Source organism: Hyperolius riggenbachi, chromosome 4 (genome assembly GCF_040937935.1).
Source record: "Hyperolius riggenbachi isolate aHypRig1 chromosome 4, aHypRig1.pri, whole genome shotgun sequence".
In the NCBI taxonomy this organism is placed as follows: domain Eukaryota; kingdom Metazoa; phylum Chordata; class Amphibia; order Anura; family Hyperoliidae; genus Hyperolius; species Hyperolius riggenbachi.
The window spans coordinates 275,993,017-276,014,938 of NC_090649.1; the positions used below are offsets into that span (position 1 = coordinate 275,993,017).

The 21,922-nt window shown below is 43.5% G+C and overlaps 1 protein-coding gene across 1 annotated transcript in view; it reads right to left on the minus strand.

The window, feature by feature from the left end:
- SLC22A16 (solute carrier family 22 member 16) overlaps positions 1–21,922 on the minus strand; it is an 87,868-nt gene that overhangs the window by 31,207 nt on the left and 34,739 nt on the right. Inside the window, exons 2-3 of the mRNA XM_068231296.1 lie at positions 18,121–18,238; positions 2,290–2,827 (exon numbers count right to left, since the gene is read on the minus strand). Of these exons, the coding sequence (XP_068087397.1) occupies positions 2,290–2,827; positions 18,121–18,238 (656 nt within the window). The remainder of the gene's footprint in view (positions 1–2,289; positions 2,828–18,120; positions 18,239–21,922) is intronic.

The window sequence follows — 21,922 nt, forward strand, 5'->3', positions numbered from 1 at the left end:
AAGAAATTCAAAAACATACTCCCTGTACTATTTTTAGAGCAATTTTTCTAAAGAAATGTGCAAAAACACACATTTCTTTAACCTCTTGAGGACCACAGGTTTAAACCCACCTAGTGACCAGGCCATTTTTTACAATTTAGCACTGCGCAGCTTAATGAAGTGGAATATAACCCTGCATTTCATCTTTGCTCTAAAACATTATTTACAGCATATTATATGCAATCAGCATTTTTTTTTACTAGAACAGCATTGGAAGGGTTACACACACAGCTTGAAAGTTCAGTGCAGTGAAATGCAGACGCAACCCGAACTTTAGATAATGTTATCTTGTGTTTACTTAATTGTATCAAGTGAGAAATGTGACACATTCTCTGACTGTGGAGATGCTGCTGGAGACAGAGAGACACTGAAAGCATGTCTGCCTGCAAAACAGCAATGAATAAAACCAGTTATTAATAAAATGCAAAGTCAGCTCACAAAAGCGCAAAAATACGCAAGCGCAAAAAACAGTACTTTTGGAAACCTATAACTTCTAAATGAATAATAATACTTATGCACAAATGCAAATATGATAACTGTATGGCATATAAAAAGTAGGTAAACATGTTTTTATTGAATATTATGTCAGGGTTTTAAACTGCTTTAAACATTTTATTGCTCGGTCATACAACTTAGCACGCAAATTAATCTTACCTCCTTTTCTTGCCACTAATAGAGCTTTTTTATGGTGGTCTCTGACTGCTGCTGCAATCTTTTTTTTTTTTTTTTTTTTTTTTTATCTATAAAAGATTATCAGGTTGTTTTTTTTTAAACCCTGTTTATTTGATACCCCCTCTTCCCCTAAATTGGCCCTAGACTGCAATCCATACAATACACTACTCAAACATAGGCATTAGCCTATGTATAGGATTACGTTTGGGAGCTGTTGCTAGCAACAGTTAAGTGACAGGTTTGTCCCCTGTACAGCGCTGCGCTAGATCGCAGAGCTGTACACATAAATATTTGCCTTTTTCTATTATTTCAGCCTGCCAGCTCCGATCTCAGCTGGCAGGCTGTTCACGGTGGCCTCCTTCTTCCAATTGTGTTTATTTAGGTAAGAAATAGGACGAGAAATGTGTCCAAATTGCTTTGATACATCTGTCCCACATTATCAGAAGAGTCAGTTCTAAGGCTATTTGTGGCCGGCACACACCACTTGATCTACTCACACAGGTATGTCACACTTTTTACAATACTCTTTTTGTATTTGAATAATATATTAAACTTACAGTCATAATAACTGCCAAATGTTTTCTATACCTCCTTGCTTTCATTAAAAGAATAGAGCTTCTTTTGTTAGAGAACATACAGTAAGTTATCCAGTAAATGAAGGCTGGATTTTATTAACTTTTCTGCTATTAGGTGGCATGCAGGGTGCTTTGTCATCTGAAGACACACCATGATGGCTGTCTGCCTTTATCAGAGAGGCACTAGTTTTATGATTGTAGCTTTTGCCACAATCATAAAACTAGTGCCTCTCTGATAAAGGCAGACAGCCATCATGGTGTGTCTTCAGATGACAAAGCACCCTGCATGCCCATGTGACTATAGTGGCTGTGGTGCAGGCTGATTGACTTGGGTCCAATAACAGTAACAGCTGTAAGGCCCAGTGCACACTGAGCGGAACCGCCGGCCGCATCCGCCTGTTAATCCGTGTGGCTAATGTAAATGAATGGGCTGGTGCACACCGGCGGTTTGAGTTTTTTGCAAACCACAAACGTGCCCCCTGCTGCACGTTTGCGGTTTGCAAAAAAAACTCAAACCGCCAATGTGCACCAGCCCATTCATTTACATTAGCCACGCGGATTAACAGGCGGATGCGGCCGGCGGATCGCATCCAAATCCGCTCGGTGTGCACTGCTCCATTTATCTGCCCTCCGCACCCAAAACCGCTAGCGTTTTGTGGATCTGCTAGCGGTTTTGGTGTGCACTGGGCCTAAGTCAGGAGGTGAACATTTTTGTTTTAATATGCAAGTATTTTCTTGTATAACTGAACTCAGGCAAGAAAATATTCTTGCTTTATGTTTGGACCTACAGATCCAATAGCGCACCTAATAATTGATAATAACCCTCAGAATTGCCCAGTATGACCAGGAAAGGGCTGCACACTTTTGTCACCAAATAGCAATACAATCCAGCTCAGGTTTCCTGCATCACGTATATTCTGCTCTGTTGTCCAGCTCTAGAGAACCTCATCATTGATTTCTACAGCATCTGCAAAGTCAAAGTGTAAAATGATAATGTTATTACCTGAGAGAAAAAGGTTTAAATGTTCATTTCCTCCTAGATTGACGGAATTTAGAGCGAATACATAGTATCCCAAGCTGCCAGTGAACCAGATAAGCCAGACAGAAATGGTCCTTCTTGCAAAACTGCAGTTGTGAAAGAGGTCCAATACATTGTGGGTTTTGGTCACATGAGTATGTTCACCCTTAGAATCCCTGGTTTCATCCACAGGACACAGTTCGGAGAGTTTGCATGGAGTTTTCACCCTGTTTAATTTTTCCATCATTGCAATCACATTTTCTACTTCCTTGTATTTTCCCTGAGAGTGCAACCAAAACGGGGTCTCTGGAAGCAGCCAGCAGCACAGGATAAATGGCAGGGTGATGACAGAAAGAATGATTTGGTATATCCACCAGGTTCGTACCAAATAGCCAACCAAAGCTACAATCATAACTCCTACGGCAAAGAATGCATGAATGTGCATAGAGGCCCAAGTGCGGGCTTTGATCCCTATATATTCCGTCACATATACAAACACTACCACAAGGTAGCCACTGGATACCTGGAAATAAAGAGGAACAATTTATGATTTTCATATTGAAATTTTCACAGTGATTAAGAGAAAAATGACAAATGTTTGAAAGTATACTATTTTAAAGTTTTAAGAAAGCAGTTTTTATTAGGTTAAAGAGGACCTAAACTCTTCCACAGGAGAGGTTAACCCTTTATGTGCTTCCAAGAAACCAGCAATTAACTACACTGCAGCATCTCTGAGGAGCTCTGAAAGCAGTAACAAAGAAATGTTTTTCTGTAAAGGTTATAATGCTGTAGCTTATCTTTTAGAGCAGAGAGAAAGTTCTGAGTTCAGGTCTGCTTTAAGTAAAAAAGAATTACAACCATCGTGGAACTTAACTTTGCACCTTGACACCAACTGCAAGATAGATCTCCTTTTTAGATCTCCTCAGTCCCACAGAGACTGCAGAATGACTGTGGAGGATCTCCTACCTAGAAGATGAGAAATTCACTATTTACAGCATTTCCATGTTTTGTTTTCTTTAGTGAAATATTACTTTATCAATATTAAGTATATTCACGGCATCCGGTAGCAATAAGTACAATAAATGCTCAGCTGCAAAGCCAAGCTGCTTGGAAAATACCTTCCTGTTAGGGTCGAGAAAAGCTGTAAAGAGTCTGTGTAGACCAAAGTGTAAAACTGGGCACATTCTCTGCCTAGGGCTCACCCCTACCACTAGATAACTAGCTAGCTATTTTCTAATAAAGGTTTATCTGCATAGTGCAGGATGCTGTATTTCATGCGACTACATGATCTCCTTGTGAGCTGTTACCAACATAGTGATGCAATCCTGAGCTGCTCCAGGGCTTCTTTGAATAGGGCTAGATCTTGACTTGAGGGTGCCAAGTAGGGAGTCGGTGCTACTGTGTTTAGGATACCACATTGGAGGCAGGTGAATATAATTTTCTCCCCACACCCACGCTGCATGCTTAACCACTTGAGGACCCAGCCTTTACCCCCCCTTAAGGACCAGCGCTGTTTTTTGTGATCTGTGCTGGGTGGGCTCTGCAGCCCCCAGTACAGATCAGGTGGCATGCAGAGCGATCAGTGCAGGATGATGTGCAGGGGGGTCTGATCGCTTCAGTGGGCAGGCATGTTGCGGGGGGGGCACCTCAAAGCCCCCCTCTGCGGTGAAATTCCCCCCCTCCCTCTCCTACCTCTCCCCCCTGCTGATCCGCGCTGCACAGGACGCTATCCGTCCTGTGCAGCCTGTGACAGGATGTCCCGTCACATGGCGGCGATCCCCGGCCGCTGATTGGCCGGGGATCGCCGATCTGTCTTACGGCGCTGCTGTGCAGCAGCGCCGTACAATGTAAACAAAGGAGACATACGTCTCCTGCGTTTACATTTAGTCTGCGAGCCGCAATCAGCGGCTCGCAGGCTATTTATGGAGACCTGCTCCGTGATCTAACAGGAAACGGCCGCTCGCGCGAGCGGCCTTTCCTGATTAATTAGGGAGGCACCTGGCGACGCAGACGCTGGTCCTCCAGCTACCACTTTGCCGCCGCACGGTATGAGTGTGCGGTCGGCAAGTGATTAAGGTCTGTACACACGCCGGACTGTCGCTGGAACGCCCACCCAGCGGGAGGTGACGACGGACCCGTCGTTGCCTCCAGTCCGGCGTGTGTACGGACCTTTACTTACCTGCTCCTCCCTTTCACCGCTCCTTCCCTTTCAATGCAGAAGTCTGCACAGTGAAATGCAGGATATCTGGCATGTTTGTTTATGTTTGTATCCACTGCTAGTGTACAAACCTCAACTTGAGATTGGTCCTGTTGTAGGTCTGTGGTTATCACCCATATTTCTGGATATGTAGAACCAAAAATCTCTGTTATGTGGAAGTGTAATGTGCATGCACAGGTGTCATGTGAATTGAGCTGGGATATTTGAATGTTTGCTGTAAGAACCCTGCTGTCATCACTTGACTGTATCATTGAGTAGGCATATTTACCTGATACTTCAGCAGATCTTCTCGAGTGGGTCGGCTCTCATGTCTGTCCCACACTTCGACCCTGATTCACCAAACAGCTCTGAGATTGCAGTGTGCAGGTAGTGTATCGCAATGTTACCAATACTAACGCTAGGGTGCAGTTTCCATCAACCTAGCACCACATGCAAATAACCCCGATAACATGCGTGGCGCTAATAGGTTAATGGGCGCTGCTCCCCGGCATTTGTACCAGTGAATTTGCCGAGCAATGCCTGTGCAGAGCAATCTTAGGCTTGGCTTTTGTGCAGTTTGATAAAGGTTATTGCAACCGAAACAGCAGTCTGTCACTGCTGGCACTTTGGATCAATAAAGAGCTTTAATACAAGACAGTGGTGCCGGTCCTTTGTGATTCACAGAGCAATCTTAACACTGTTTGGTGAATCAGGGCCTTAGTTTCTTATGCAACATCACTTAACAAGTGACCAAGAACAGACTTTAAGTGCCAAAGTCTGCATTAAGGGGGAGGTCAGATCTGCACTTGTAATAAGGAGGTGGGCATAATGACAGCACTTGTTGCGTGTTATAGAACAGGGTAGTGTGGCTGCTTTTCTTATGGGGGGACATTATTGCTGCACCTTTTATAGGGGACAGTGAACATAAAGTTGTGCTTGTCATAAGGGGAACATTATGGCTGAACTTGTTATAGGAGGATGCACTAAACCAAAGAGGCTTCCCATCAATGCAGTTGTAGTGCATGTTATCAAGCACTATGCAAGAAAACTATTTAATAGGAGCTAGATAATACAAACAACCTAACATTGGGGATGACCTCCTGACATGTCTCCCTGCCCGTAGTCACACTTTAAACTAAAATAACTGTGTTTATTAACATGGTGTTCTTATTAACAGACACACTCATATAATAATAGTACTAATGGGCAATTTTAAAACATAACAAAAGAAGAAGGAATGGAATTCAAGTTTATAAAAAAAAGTCCTATTCTGAAGTGTGGTTTGAACAAGGGCAAAGATTTGAAGGCCAGACATGAGAATTGCTAATATCATTCTGAGACAGTCTGATCTGCCTTGCAGAGGAATGACATCAAAATACATTTTGCATCTCAGAGAGCTCTTTACAGCTAATGTCACATCACAGCATGTTGTTACCTGTTTCTAATTTCTACATCCTGGAAAAATGGGTGTAGGATTTAGAAGACTGTTGAAGCTCACACTAGGTACCCTGCTAGACCACTTCCCAGAGTGAATGACAGTGGACCAATGAATATACAGAATAGGCCCCGTGGCTTCAATTCACTAAGCTTTATCAAACACTTTATCAAACGTTTGATAGTTTACCTCATGAGTAAAATCTAATTTTGAATTCACTAAGGTGTTATAGATCTATTGAATGTTTTATCGATAAATTGTTCAATAAATCTATAACACCTTAGTGAATTCAAAATTAGATTTTACTCATGAGGTAAATTATCAAACATTTGATAAAGTGTTTGATAAAGCTTAGTGAATTGAGGCCGTGTTCCTACAGGGCAGCAGACAATGACAGTGGCAGCATACTATACAGACACGTTGTTGCTCCGGCATAGTGTGAAACAAGTGTTATATATAATGGGTATAGAAAGGAATCCGCTCCTTCACAATATTCACTTTATGTTCCTTTGTAACCTGAAAAAAAGCTATTTTTCCAGCAGTATTTACTCAATGCAACTAATAACAGCCAAATAAAAGGTATAATACCATCAATTCAGTACTTTGTGGAATCACTTTTAGTTATCGCCTTGAATTTGCTAGGATGCTTCCCACTACCAACTTTACACATCTAGAAGAATGTGCAATATTAGTCCTATCCTCTCTATATGTTCAAGCCAAGTCAAATTGGACTGCAGTTTTCAAGACATTCCCCACATTCTTAATAGAGTTTAAGTCTGGGCTCTGACTAGGTCACTTGAGGACATTTATCTTTTACTGCTTCATCCACTACGTGGTAACATTTGCTTTGTAAGTCTTCCCATTGACAACATGGTACATATCTACAACAAGAAGAGATTGCCCAGCAAGCTCAAGGAGAGCTAGACTCCTAGAAGTGTGTAAGGGGCTAAAAAGGACCAAAAAGCTCTCTTACTAAAACGCAATGGAAAACAGAAATTTGCCTTCTTAAGACAGAAGGTATTTGCGATTATTCAGGGGTGCTTGTTCCTTTTTATGTTATTCATCTCCTGCCCTTGGTATGACATGGGTTAATATTGAAGTCATCACAGTAGCTCCAGGGTCAGTGGGTTGCAGAACATCCCTGCTATGTATTCAGGAATAACTATTAGAACCCAAAGAGAATCAACTGTTCCACAAAAATTAAACTACATTTTTTTTCAGGAGATGGGTTTTAACAGTTGTTGGTAAGGTGACAGGATCAAATGCTGTCCTCCATTGTTTGATGAAAATATTAATGGATATGGATACTTGTAATCCATTATCTAAACAATGTTATAATGGTTCAGTGACCGTCATATATCATCACAATTACTGGAGCATACGTGGGGGCAATGTGCCTGTGAGCACGCATCATTTTCCCCTTTCTGCGTGAATAATTAGCTGCAGAAAGAGTAAAAGTTCTTGTTACTTATTTTCCACATCTGCACTAATTGCATGGCTGGCCAGAGCTTTTACACTTCTCATCTGACAGCCACTGGTAGAATTACAGTGGAGTGACTACTATTTTATATGCACAATACAAAAGGTAAGCAAGTAGAAAAAAGGTTTGGCATTAATTCTACCACTATGTAAGCTTAGAACATGCCTGAACTGGGAGGGATATGGAGGCTGACATATTTACTTCATTTAAAACAATACCAGTTGCCTGGCTGTCCAGCTGATCATCTGCCTTTAATACTCTTAGCCATAGACATTGAACAAGAATGCTGATCAGTTGCTCTGACTGAAGTCTGACTGGATTAGCTGCATGCTTGTTTTAGGTGTGATCCAGACACTACTGCAGCCTAAGAGATAAGTAGGACTGCCAGGCAACTGGTATTGTTTAAAAGGAAATAAATATGACATCCTCAATATCTCTCTCAGTTCGGCTGTCCATTAACTGAAAGTATTGCTTATTTCTTAGCAATAGAAAAGTTTTACTTTAAGATGGAGATTTGAACACAGTGTAATGCCTAATTCAATAACAATTAAAAGGAACCTGAAGTTAGAGGAAACTGGGGGTTGGCATCTTCATTCCCTTATAAACAATGCCAGTTGCCTGACTGTTATGTCTTGTGTTTTTGAGTTACACACCTGCAACAAGCATGCAGCCAGTGTAGTCAGACCAGAGTCAAAGCATCTGATCTGTGTGTTCATTCTGGGTCTGCAACTTAGGTTCGGTTGCCACTTAACCAGGGGGCTAGTCCTGGGAATAGAAGTGAGTGGACTCACTTGGAGAACCTCTGCGCCATGCGTAGCGCGGTGCGCCAAAAATGGGCATGGTCAAGCACACCGTGGGCGTGGTCATGGGTGGGGCCAAATATACATGACCTTAGCAGTGATGTAAAAGGTCTGCCGAGGAAGTTTGAGCTCTGCCGTAGTGTATCCCCCAAAAATAGATGTAATCTGACAGCATTTCACCAAAAAGACACATAATCTGGTAGAAGTTCCTCCAAAATACAGATAATATGGAAGTGGTTCCCCCAAAATAGACAATGTGGCAGCAGAAGTTCCACCAACATACACATAATTTGGCAGCAGTTCCCCAAAATACGCGAAACCTGGCAGCGGATCACCTAAACTACACATAACACCCAAAGGACATATAATCTGGCAGTAGTGGTCCCCCAAACATACACAATCTGGCGGCAGTTCCCCAAAATACACGTAATCTGGCAGCAGCCATTCCCCTAACATACACATAATCTGGCAGCTGTTCCCCCAAAATAGGTACCCCCAGGTAGCCAGGTCTATAGGTGTCCCCAGTATAAATAGCCATGAGTATAGTAGTCCCCAGTATATGTAGCCAGAGGTATAGTTGCCTAGTATATGTAGCCAGGGGTATATGTGCCCAGTATATGTAGCCAGGGGTATATGTGCCCAGTATATGTAGCCAGGGGTATATGTGCCCAGTATATATAGCCAGGGGTATATGTGCCCAGTATATGTAGCTAGAGGTATATGTGCCCAGTATATGTAGCCAGGGGTATATGTGCCCAGTATATATAGCCAGGGGTATATGTGCCCAGTATATATAGCCAGGGGTATATGTGCCCAGTATATGTAGCTAGAGGTATATGTGCCCAGTATATGTAGCCAGTGGGATATGTCCCCAGTATATGTAGTCAGGGGTATATGTGCCCAGTATATATAGCCAGGGGTATATGTGCCCAGTATATATAGGCAGGGGTATATGTGCCCAGTATATATAGCCAGTGGGATATGTGCCCAGTATATATAGCCAGTGGGATATGTGCCCAGTATATATAGCCAGTGGGATATGTGCCCAGTATATATAGGCAGAGGTATATGTGCCCAGTATATGTAGCCAGTGGGATATGTGCCCAGTATATGTAGGCAGGGTATATGTGCCCAGGTAGCCAGGTGTGCCCCCAGCAGGAGGGGAGCAGCACAGAGAAGAAGAGCTATGGGGACAGCTGGGATGAGCGGACATCTCCCCCCCCCCTTCCCTCCCCTTCGTGCTCCCCTTCCTGCCTCTCCCCTCCAGTGTTTTGAAATGTCGGCCCGGCGGCTAAAGTGGGCGGAGACTTACCGCGCTCTAGTCGCAAGGGATGCTCCGCTCTGTGTACGGCTAGTCTGGTCTTCTAGCCGCACACAGAGCGGAGCGTCCCTTGCGGCTGGAAGAAGGCGGAAAGTTTCCGCCCACTTTAGCCGCCGGGCCGACATTTCAAAACACCGGAGGGGAGAGACTTTTTCAAAACACCGGAGGGGAGAGGCAGGAAGGGGAGCACGAAGGTGAGGGAAGGGGGGGAGATGTCCGCCCATCCCCGCTGTCCCCATAGCTCTCCTTCTCTGCGCTGCTCCCCTCCACACAAGCCAGGGTGAACGGCGTCCACGCTGAAGAAAAAGTGGGTGGACGCCGTTCACCCGCGTCCACGCAGGACTCGACCCCTGCACTTAAACATTTATGTCGCCTGGACGTGATTCTCACGTCCAGGCAGCTGCTGCGCACTTCGGCGTGCTCCCCGGTATCCCCAGCAAAAAAAAACGACGGCTTCTCATCATCAGAGGCCACGGTCTTTCTGAAAAAACAATGTTTCCCGTCCTCTTAGTGCTTAGCGAGAACTCCTTCCAGGACGAGAAAAAACAAAAACAAATCTCACCAAATAATAAAACTACATCTACATACATTTTTTAATAAAATAAACCCACATTATTACATTAAAATCAACACACCAAAAATTACCCAAATAAACTTTTTAATGGAAAAAAAAAATACAATTAAAAAAAAAAAAAAAAATTCGTTACCTAAGGGTCTGAACTTTTTAAATATGCATGTGAAGAGGGTATATTATAAACATTTTTAAAATTAGAAGCTTGTAAATAGTGATGGATGCAAAACTGAAAAAATGCACCTTTATTTCCAAATAAAATATTGGCGCCTGACATTGTGATAGGTAGAGATGTCCCGAACGGTTTGAACGCGAACTTATTAGTGCAAACAACGCGAGTTCGTGTTCCCGTCGAATCGCGAACTTTATGCGAGTTTGACCCGCCCCCTATACTACATCACTGAGCTAAACGTTGACCCTCTACATCACAGTCAGCAGACACATGGCAGCCAATTAGGCTGCACTCCCTCCTGAAGCCCCCTCCCCCTTATACAAGGCAGCAGCGTCGGCCATGTTCTCACTCTGTGTGCTGCTGTTTTAGTGAGAGAAGGGAGAGAGGTTGCTGCAAAGATTGGGAAAGCTTAGTTAGGCTCTTGTTAGCTTGCTCCTCGCTGATATTTGTTGCTGAAAAGCACCACCAAAACAGCTCTTTTGAGAGCTAATGTTCTTGTGATGTGTTTTTTTTTTTTGTGTGGCCCACTGACACTGCATATACAGCCTCGTCTGTCGCAGCTAGTTCTTGCTAATTGCTATACTGTGCCAGGCCCAGCACATTCAGTGCCTAGTGTGACTGCTGCACATTGTATTATAATACCAGTCACTGCATACCTTTAAGTGCACCTGTGTAACTGCAAGTTGTTTTATAAAGCAGTCACTGCATACCTTTCACTGCATCTGTGTGACCGCACGCTGTTTTATACCAGTCACTGCATACCTTTCACTGCATCTGTGTGACTGCACACTGTTTTATATCCCAGCAGTCAGTGCATCCATTTTCACTGCACCTGTGTGACTGCACATTGTTATACCAGCAGTCACTGCAACCTTTTCACTGCACCTGTGTGACTGCTGCACATTGTATTATAATACCAGTCACTGCATCTGTGTGTCTGCACACTGTTTTATATAACAGTCGCTGCATACCTTTTACTGCATCTGTGTGACCGCACGCTGTTTTATATACCAGCAGTCAGTGCATCCATTTTCACTGTACTTGTGTGACTGCACATTGTTATACCAGCAGTCACTGCATACCTCTCACTGCACCTGTGTGACTGCACATTGTATTATACCAGTCACTGCATACCTTTCTGTAACGATTGTGGAATTATTCCCGTGGTCAGCGCACAGGATGCATGCTGACACTGCGGAAATCCTCCACAAGCGTATAATCTAAGAGAAACCAGCTGCGGTGCAATGCACCTATAGAGGGGAATTCCTGCCAGCAGATGGAGCTGTGGAGAACAGAGGAACAACCCCTCTGTACTGCCACAGACGCCAGATAGAAATTGTACGTGGGGAGCAATGCAGGGCAAGAGCACATAGACAGAATATATGTATGTCTACCAATCTAGACGCCGCCCGGCAATGGTCAACACACAACAGCGAAAACCAAAGTGTGAACGCAATGTTGGCAATCGCAAGAGTGGCGATTGCCAACAGTGACACAAGACAGAGTAAAGGTTTAAACACAGGAGCAGAGCGAAAGGCACAGCATATCATACAGTGAGAATGACAACGAAAATAAGAAACTCAATACCTAAACGCGGTCACCGCGCGTTAGGCGCAACAGCAACAAGTGCGTTTACGGCGCGGTCTCCGCACGATAAGCACAACAGAGACAAGCACACCACCCTGACTAACGAATGAACACAAATGAACAAATAACCCAACGCTTGCTAAACGGCTGCCTTAACGCAGACAACCGCAAGCGTTTGCTGCAGACAGACAGACGAACGGAAAACAGGAATAGGTCAGATAAGATCCACCGCTCTTCCGCCAGAGCGAGTGCGATCCGGGTTCAGGGAGCTAGCAGGATCCACTGCTCTTTTTCACCAGAGCAAGTGTGATCCAAGTGCAGAAACAGAGCTAGCAGGATCCACTGCTCTTTTCCACCAGAGCAAGTGTGATCCAAGTACAGAAACAGAGCTAGCAGGATCCACTGCTCTTTTCCACCAGAGCAAGTGTGATCCAAGTACAGAAACAGAGTTAGCAGGATTCACTGCTCTTTTCCACCAGAGCAAGTGTGATCCAAGTACAGAAACAGAGTTAGCAGGATCCACTGCTCTTTTTCACCAGAGCAAGTGTGATCCAAGTACAGAAACAGAGCTAGCAGGATCCACTGCTCTTTTCCACCAGAGCAAGTGTGATCCGAGTACAGGAATAGGCCTAGCAGGATCCACTGCTCTTTCTGCCAGAGCGAGTGTGCGATCCACACGGCAAGACAGACAGAAGGAGTAAACAGTAGCAACCGCAGCTACGGTAAAACTCCAAGACATAGACTAGAGAGATCCACTGCCACTACCGCTAGGGCAAGTGTGATCCAGGTACTGGACCAAACGATTCACCATCACCAACCGCTGGCGACAGTGCAATCGCAAGGACAAGACAAGACAGGCAATACAGATAATACAACCTGACTGCACTAGAAGGATTGCCTAGTGCAGTCCCCAGGAATTACTCTAAGATAATCTTAGCAAACAGCAGCAAGGCTGACACTCTAGGAGTGTTTGCAGGAACAAACTTTCATGACCAGCAAAGGATTGTGGGATCACATGGTATTTATACTGCAAGCCTTCAAAGGAGGCGGCTAGGCAATTTGCATGACCAAAGCGCTGTCTCACCCTTAGATTCGGCTAACAATGTCAAATCCAAAGAGTCAGAACGTAAAATTTGCGAATCCAAGATCGCTTTAGGTTGTGAAACTGACACTTCCAAAGCGCAAACCTCCGCAATCTGTGGACCAGACTGCAAGGATGTTTAGGACAGAAACACTGGAGCAACTGTCATCAGGCAACGGGCCTCTACAGGTGTGAACAAAGTGAGACATAAATTAATTTGCAGAAGAAGTTGCGACAACAACAGGAGAAACTTTATTAGACATATTAACATTACTTTTGATGCTGCATAGTTTAGGATTTTTCCCCATAGCAGGATCATAGATAGAAGGTCTTAAAGAATTACTGCGAGAAAAAGATCTGTTTTTAATTGACAAAGGATCCCACATATATTTGACAAAACTGACACCTTTATGTTGATCACAATCTGCAGAAACGCCGGAGATACAGGCATCAGATCGCAGGATCCACTGCTCTTTTCCACCAGAGCAATTGTGATCCAAGTACAGAAACAGAACTAACAGGATCCACTGCGCTTTTCCACCAGAGCAAGTGTGATCCAAGTACAGAAACAGAGTTAGCAGGATCCACTGCTCTTTTCCACCAGAGCAAGTGTGATACAATTACAGAAACAGAGTTAGCAAGATCCACTGCTCTTTTTCACCAGAGCAAGTGTGATCCGAGTACAGGAATAGGCCTAGCAGGATCCACTACTCTTTCCGCCAGAGCGAGTGCGATCCACACGGCAAGACAGACAGGAGTAACCAGTAGCAACCGCAGCTACGGTAAAACTCCAAGACATAGACTAGAGAGATCCACTGCCACTTCCGCTAGGGCAAATGCGATCCAGGTACTGGACCAAACGATTCACCATCGCCAACCGCTGGCGACAGTGCAATCGCAAGGACAAGACAAGACAGGCAATAAAGATAATGCAACCTGACTGCACTAGAAGGATTGCCTAGTGCAGTCCCCAGGAATTACTCTAAGATAATCTTAGCAAACAGCAGCAAGGCTGACACTCTAGGAGTGTTTGCCGGAACAAACCTTCATGACCAGCAAAGGACTGTGGGATCACATGGTATTTATACTGCAAGCCTTCAAAGGAGGTGGCTAGGCAATTTGCATGACCAGTGTATGCAAATTCCTCAGCAGCAGAGCAGGTCTGAAACTTGCAAAGTGAAGACAGGTCTCTTTTCCAGAGACCTGCAGCCCACAGACTTAAGGAATGGTCAAACAGCTGTCTGCCTGTGCAGACAGCTGAGCGGATCATTACACTTTCACTGCATCTGTGTAACTGCAAACAGTTTTATATACCAGTCAGTGCATACCTTTCACTGCATCTGTGTGACCGCACACTGTTTTATATACCAGCAGTCAGTGCATCCATTTTCACTGCACCTGTGTGACTGCACATTGTTATACCAGCAGTCACTGCATACCTTTCACTGCACCTGTGTGACTGCACATTGTATTATACCAGTCACTGCATACCTTTCACTGCAACTGTGTAATTGCAAATTGTTTTATATACCAGTCAGTGCATACCCTTCACTGCACTTGTGTGACTGCACATTGTATTATACCAGCAGTCAGCCAGTCCGCAATTATTTTTCTAAAAAGGCAAAACCCAAACTGTACCGTGATGTTGAAAGGCAAGTGGCGTCATCTCTGGCACACAGCGTTGGGTCAATGGTCGATCTGACCCCAGATGCCTGGTCTGCAATGCACGGTCAGGGCAGGTACATTACTTATACAGTGTGGTGGTAGCCGTTTCTCAGGCTCCCACTCTGGACCGGAATCGAACCCTGATTCCCCGGCCATTACCAGTGGTCATCATGGTGCAGAAAGTACCCAAGAGAGTTGATCACACAGTTGAATGAATGGCAGATTCCCGTTAAAGGCTTTCAAGTGTACTCATCATTATACAGGGCCTTAAAAGAGTCCTGTATTGTTATTTTTCGTCACTACCTCCCCGAGTCAGGACTTGCTTGCCGTGCCTGCTGCCTTCCTTGGATGTGTGGGGGTAGCTGTTTCTCAAGCTCCCACTCCGGACCGGAATCGAACCCTGATTCCCCGGCCGTACCCTTTCTTTAACAATGGTAGAGAAAGAACCATCGACAGCCTGAACAGCTGTGGCCTGACCTGTGGCCAGAGCTGTCACAATTTGCCATCCAACTTCTGGCTTGCCCTGCCTCAAGCGTCCTATCAGAAAAGACCTTCAGCACAGCTGGAGGCATTGTCAGTGAGAAGAGAAGTTGCCTAGGTCAAAAAAAGTGTTCAGTACCTCACCTTTATTAAAATGAATGAGGCATGGATTCTGGAGGGCTACTGCCTGCCCGAAGACTAAGTCAGTCCCCACACACACAGTATCTCTGCCTGCACGCCGTGTGACTGCCTGCCCGAAGGCTAAGTCAGTCCCCACACAGCATCTCTGCCTGCAGGCCACTTGACTGCCTTCTCTGCCACCACCAACAGGGTCCAGGACTCCAGGTGGATTCCTGAACAAAAAGAATAATAATTTTTCTGGTGCGTGTACATGCCTGCTTAATTTTTCTGGATGCACTGGGGCTGCAACAACAAAACAAAAGGCATGTACATGGGTCAATTTCCCTTCGTGATCGTTACCTTGCTGCGGTGAAGGGTCTTGCGTATCACAATGAAGCAATGACCTATATGAGTGTGTTGGGGGACACACCCAAGATAATAAGGTTGTTGCTTCATTGTGGACAGACCAAATTCGATCAGCTGGACAGTCACTGTTGTTCTGTCATTGAGCTACCTCAGCCCGACCATATGGGCTGGAAAGCCGCCATCGCCTGCACTCTCACCAACGTACGCACCAGCACGGCCATCTGTTTGTGGTGTGTTACACAGTGAGTTTGGTCTGTCAGTGTGAAGCAGTACACTACTTACACTACCTGATCCATGTCTACACACGCAAGATGTTTTCAAGCACTTAAGGCCTCCAATTTAGGAATGCAATGTGATTTCTGCCTTTTAGGTGAATTTGGAAGGTTGGAGGCGCACAATTGGATTAGATACTAGATCTTCAAATTGAGGAAGATCATCAGAAGAGATATTCCTTACATATAATCAAAATTTTATGAAAGAATGCAATAAAAATGTAATAAAATATAATTTCATTTATTGATTGCGTACAGCACTATGACAACGCGTTTCTCGGCGTAAGCCGCTTCTTCAGGTCAAATGAGTGCCGGCTGTATTGCAGTACAAAGGTCCCGAGGCGCCTGTGGTTGCTTGTGCGTGCCACCCGGTCTGATATTTAAATCTATCGCTGCCGGGTGTTTGTTTATTTGTCTCCTACCAGTTCTGCCTTTTAGGGATTATATACCATTATTATACCATGCTCTGTGTCAAATCTGTAATTTTCCCTGGGACTTTTGGCGCGTATCCCACTCCGCCATGCCCCCCTACAGCTGTTAGACCCCTTGAAACATCTTTTCCATCACTTTTGTGGTCAGAAACAGTGTTTGTAGTTTTTGAAGTTCGCCTGCCCATTGAAGTCTATTGAGGTTCGCGATGTTCGCCGTTCGCGAACTTTTTCGCAAGTTCGCAAATCCACAGGTTAGTGACATCTCTAGTGATAGGGACAAAATTTAAATGGTGTAATAACCGAGACAAATGGGCAAATAAAATACATATGTTTTAATTATAGTAGCATGTGTCATTTTAAAGCTATAATGGCTGAAAACTGAGAAATATTGAGTTTTTTCCATATTTTTCTTAATGTTCCTGTGAAAATGCAACTAGAATAAATAATTCTTAGCAAAATGTACCACCCAAAGAAAGCCTAATTAGTGGAGGAAAAAACAAGATATAGATCAATTCATTGTGATAAGTAGTGATAAAGTTATTGGCGAATGAATGGGAGGTGAAAATTGCTCTGTTGCATAAAGTGAAAAATCCCTGCAGGCTGAAATGGTTAAAGAGGAACTTTCGCGAAAATCTTAAAATTATTTCTCTCCCATGTTGCTGTCACTTACAGTAAGTAGTAGAAATCTGACATTACTGACAGATTTTGGGCTAGTCCATCTCTCCATAGGGGATTCTCTGCATGACCTTTATCCTTTATAAATACACTCCCTGAAAAAGATTTATACAAAGATGCTGGCCAGCCACCCTGCCCACCGTACACTTTTTTGGCAGTTGTACAGAGCAACTGCCATGCACTGCATTTTGAAAATAAAGAAATCCCTGTGAACCCCCCATGATTAGATGGGCTAATCCAAAACCTGTCGGTTCTGTCAGATTTTTACTACCTACTGTAAGTGACAGCAACATAGGAGAAAAGTAATTTATGGCTCATTTTACTCTGGAAGAAACGTACTTCTTAATTGTATATGTTTACATATATTTTACATTTTAAGACTTTCGCAACAGAGGTCCTTTAAGTAAAAAAAAAAGCGTATTCTTTGCCCATTTTACAGCATGTCAATGGATCCTACATAATTTATAGGATCCGTTCACACAAGTAATTTTTCAACTGATCTACTGGATCCATTGCAGTTAGCAGGATGCAAAACTCCAACTTACATGTTTCCCTGGACAAGCGGGTGCGTTTCTCATTGAAGCCTATGGTGGAAATGCAAACGTATCTGGACTCCGAACATAAATGCAAAGGACTACTGGAGCAGATATTGCACTAAATGCTCCAGCTGCTTGTTGGAGATCTGTCACAAGTGTTGACTGATGCTGGATACACACGTTGAGATTTCCCGTTCGATTCCCGGGATCGAATGGATCAAATCGATTATTTCCAACATGCTCGATTTGGATTTCGATCGTTTCTGCCGTCCATTTGCATGTTAAGTATGCCAAATCGACGGCAAAAATGAAAATCCGAATCGAGCATGTTGGAAATAATCGTTTCGATCCCGGGAATCGAACGGGAAATCTCAACGTGTGTATCCAGCATAAGCCTAAAATATTAGAGCACAGACGCTAGACAACTGGCATTGTTTAGTAGAGAATGAAGATGGCAGCCTCTGAATTCCTCTCACTTCAGGTTCCCTTTAAACTTCAAAGACAAGTTATTTGACAATGTTTTTCTATATAATATGACATATTGTCTGTCATTTCTATGCTTCATTTACCTAGTTTTATACTTGTAGAGCTTGATATACTGTAACATATAATAAAACATAAACACACCGTAGCCAGGAAAAAACGAACAATGACAAAGCTGTAATAGTCGAAGGTAAATGCCACAGCAACTCCAAATAAAAACTGGCATGAGCTTGTGATCCACATTATTGGTCGTCTTCCCACTCTAAAGATTAGGAGAAAAACATTTCTTTACAAACAAAAATCAATAGAAACATACAATTTGACAGCAGTGTTGTTAGTAAAACTAGGTTTTTACATAATGTATTTAATGTTGGCTGGTACAGACTGCTTCATATGTATACAGATGACATGTTTAATACCATCAGACCTCTTATGCATGATTGCATCACTTTCCTTTCTTGGAACGCTTGTAATGCCCAGTAACAATCCCATTAAAAGGCATTTTATTGACAACTATGAAACTAACGTTTTCTTCGTTTAACCACCACCAAGCAAGAAAATACTCAAAATCATTTTGACAGTACATTTTTGACCCACTTTTTGATACTTTTTCATTTGCAAAAAGGGTGTGCAATATATGCAACGTTTTGCATAAAGATTAGCAGCTATTATTTATTTGTAAACACAAATTTTGTCACTTTATTGTCCTGCTGCTGTAGGGATTTCGTTTACATTTGGATTCAGAAGGCGGTTTTAATTGTTTTTAATGTACCTTGTGTTGGATAAGTCCTCAATAAAAATGACATATGTTTGCATCATACTGGGATGTGACAATTTACTATTTATCATTGCCAATGTCTCTGAATAGGGCATCTTTTCTTGTGGTTTTTAGCTGTAGCTATCAGCCCTTTTGAGACACATTATCATGTGTGGTGTTTTGGCTCTAATAGTAGTGGTACTGGAAGTTTCTTATCACTGGGAATTGCATAGTGTGCATAGTGTGAACAAACTGCTAATGCAATTTGCTTGTTTATATGTATTCATAAGCCTGCAAAGTGTGAAATGTTTAAGGTGACTCAATATTATTTCTCATTTAAAAAGATGTGAAGTAATATTTGCAACTTCATATTTTGGAAAAATAGCTTCACCATTCATATATCTATTCATTTTAAATTGGCATTACTGATGTTGTTCAATATTCTGTTTTGAGAGGTAGTTTATTAGCCCATTTACAATCCTTCTCCTATGAAGAAGCAGCCTATACTAGCATTAAACAATAGCTTCTCCAACTTCAAGGTGACCTAAGGTCATCCTATACAATGTTGAGTTAGGGGCCTCCTTCACCTGCCATTGGTCCTCTGCATCACATGATATAAACAGATAAGCTGGCCATACACTGGCCCGATTTGCCGCCGTTTCGACAGCAGATTCGATCACTGGGATCGAATCTGCTGCCAATCGTTCGCGCTACACGCCGAATTTCGATCCATTTCGTCCGATCCCCTCGATCGCGCCGTGCGGAAAATTACCGTCGATCGCCCGCGGGTAGGGAGCTCGTCGATAGCGGCGTTCGAGTGACCGACGACCGACGCAATAGAGCGGCAATACATTACCTGCTCCGCCGGCGCTACTACCCCCGGTCACCGCTGCTCCATGTCCGCGCTGGTCTCTGCCATGCTTCAGTTCCTCCTGCCCGGCAGGAAGTTTAAACAATAGAGGGCGCTCTACTGTTTAAACTTCCTGCCGGGCAGGAAGAAGTAAAGCATGCCAGGGCCGGAGACTAGAGCGGAGACGGAGCAGCGGTGACCTGGGGACTGGAGTCGCGCCGGAGGAGCAGGTAATGTATGCGGGCAAGCGGGCGGGGGGAGCGGCGGCAGCACCACCACCACCACAACAGACTGTGAACGGTTTCAGGCTGAAATCGGTTCACAATCTGTTTGCAGTAAAGGTAGCCATACGATCCCTCTCTGATCAGATTCAATCAGAGAGGGATCTATCTGTTGGTCGAAACTGATGGCAAATCGACCAGTGTATGGCTACCTATACAGTGGGATGGGAAAGTTTGGGCAACCTTGTTAATCGTCATGATTTTCCTGTATAAATCGTTGGTTGTTTTGATAAAAAATGTCAGTTAAATCTCACTAATATTATAAATGCGAAAGTTTAGATGTTTGTTACTCAATCACGCAACAATGGCTGAATGGATTTGAATGAAATTCGGCACACACATAGTACATTACCTGGAATAACATATAGGATACTTTTTATCCCCATAGCCAAAAATGGGCGGTGACAAATACAAATTTCACTGGGAAATTGTAAACTGCAGCCATTCTTGCACTGTTAATCGCAGGGTTCTCAAACTTTGCACAATTGGTCACTGGTTGACATGGATTAATATTCAGAAAAGTGGGTGGAGCCTACAAAAGCCAATTAAAATTCACCTATTGATTTTCAAGGGGAATATTTAATTGCTGCCATTCTTGCACTGTTAATGGCACAAGTCTCAAACCTGGTACAGTTGGTAATTGGGTCACTGAGGTTCAAATTCAGAAAAGGGGGTGGAGCCACAGCCAATAAGATTTGTTTCATTTCAATGCAAATTATTGATGCTAAAGACTGTAAAGCTCACAAACTAGGTCATTGAGTAATTGAGTAAATGTGTGTTAGGGTTATAAAAATTGGGCGGAGCCAACACCAGCCAAATACATACCCAGGCAACGCTGGCCCATCAGCTAGTATATCATATAGGGGACACACACAATTACAGCCTCTCAACGCTTCCTGTAGGTTCAAATGAGAGTCTGGATTCTGGTTGAAGGTATTTTGGACCATTCCTCTTTACAAAACATCTTTAGTTCAATTAGGTTTGATGGCTTCCGAGTATGGACAGCAGTCTTTAACTCACACCACAGATTTTCAATTATATTCAGGTCTTGGGACTGAGATGGCCATTCCAGAACATTGTACTTGTTCCTTTGCACTTCGAGCCTTAAAGAGTAACTGTCAGGCTGCAAAAGCTAATTTAAACCTCTATTCTCCTGTGTTAAACAGTTTAGAAGGAAGCCAAAAAGGCAATACTGAAGTTAAAAATCTCTCTTACTTTGATGTTTGCTGGACAGCAAGGCTCTGTATTCCCAAGCTCCTAAGGAGGCCGGCAGGATGCATAACAGATACTGCAAAGCATTCTGGGGCTGCTTCTTCTCCCCAGTGCACTCCCTTGGTCCTCCCCTTCATTTCGCTATCCCGCCCTAAGGCTGCTTTCACAGTGGGAAGTTACAGGCTCATGTTACAGCAGCTTGTAACAGCAGCCTAAACTCACAGCACTGAAAAATCAATGTGCTGTTCACAGGGCACATGTTCGGTTAGAGTATACTGCGTGAGTCGCTATTGTTCCCAGCCACATGGCTAATAAATATACACTGCACAGTAGTGTTGTCTGGATCATGAACCATTAGGATCTTTGATCCTGATCTTTTTTGTGAGTCAAATCATCAGGAAGCAAGGAAAGGGAGGATATGACATCACAATTGGCTTCATACAAGACAGACAAACATGGCACCTGCCATGAGCTGTCAGGAGCATCATTCTCTGCAAATACTATATAAAAATTCTGTGAAATCCAAACGTGGACAGTGAAATGCATATGTAATGTAAGTACAGCCAATATTTAGCTACTGATATATGTGTTTTTTTTCTCTGAGACCCTATACCTAACAGCTCCTCTTTAACTTGAACTGAGCCTGTGGTCTTCCATTTCCTCAACATGTTCCTAACTGCGGAAACAGACAGCTGAAATCTCTGAGACAGCTTTCTGCATTCCCCTAAACCATGATGGTGAACAATTTTTTTCTTCAGGTCATTTGAGAGTTGTTTTGAGACCCCACCGTGTTGCTACTCTTCAGAGAAAATTAAAAGGGAGAGAAAATAAACTCTCATAATTGTA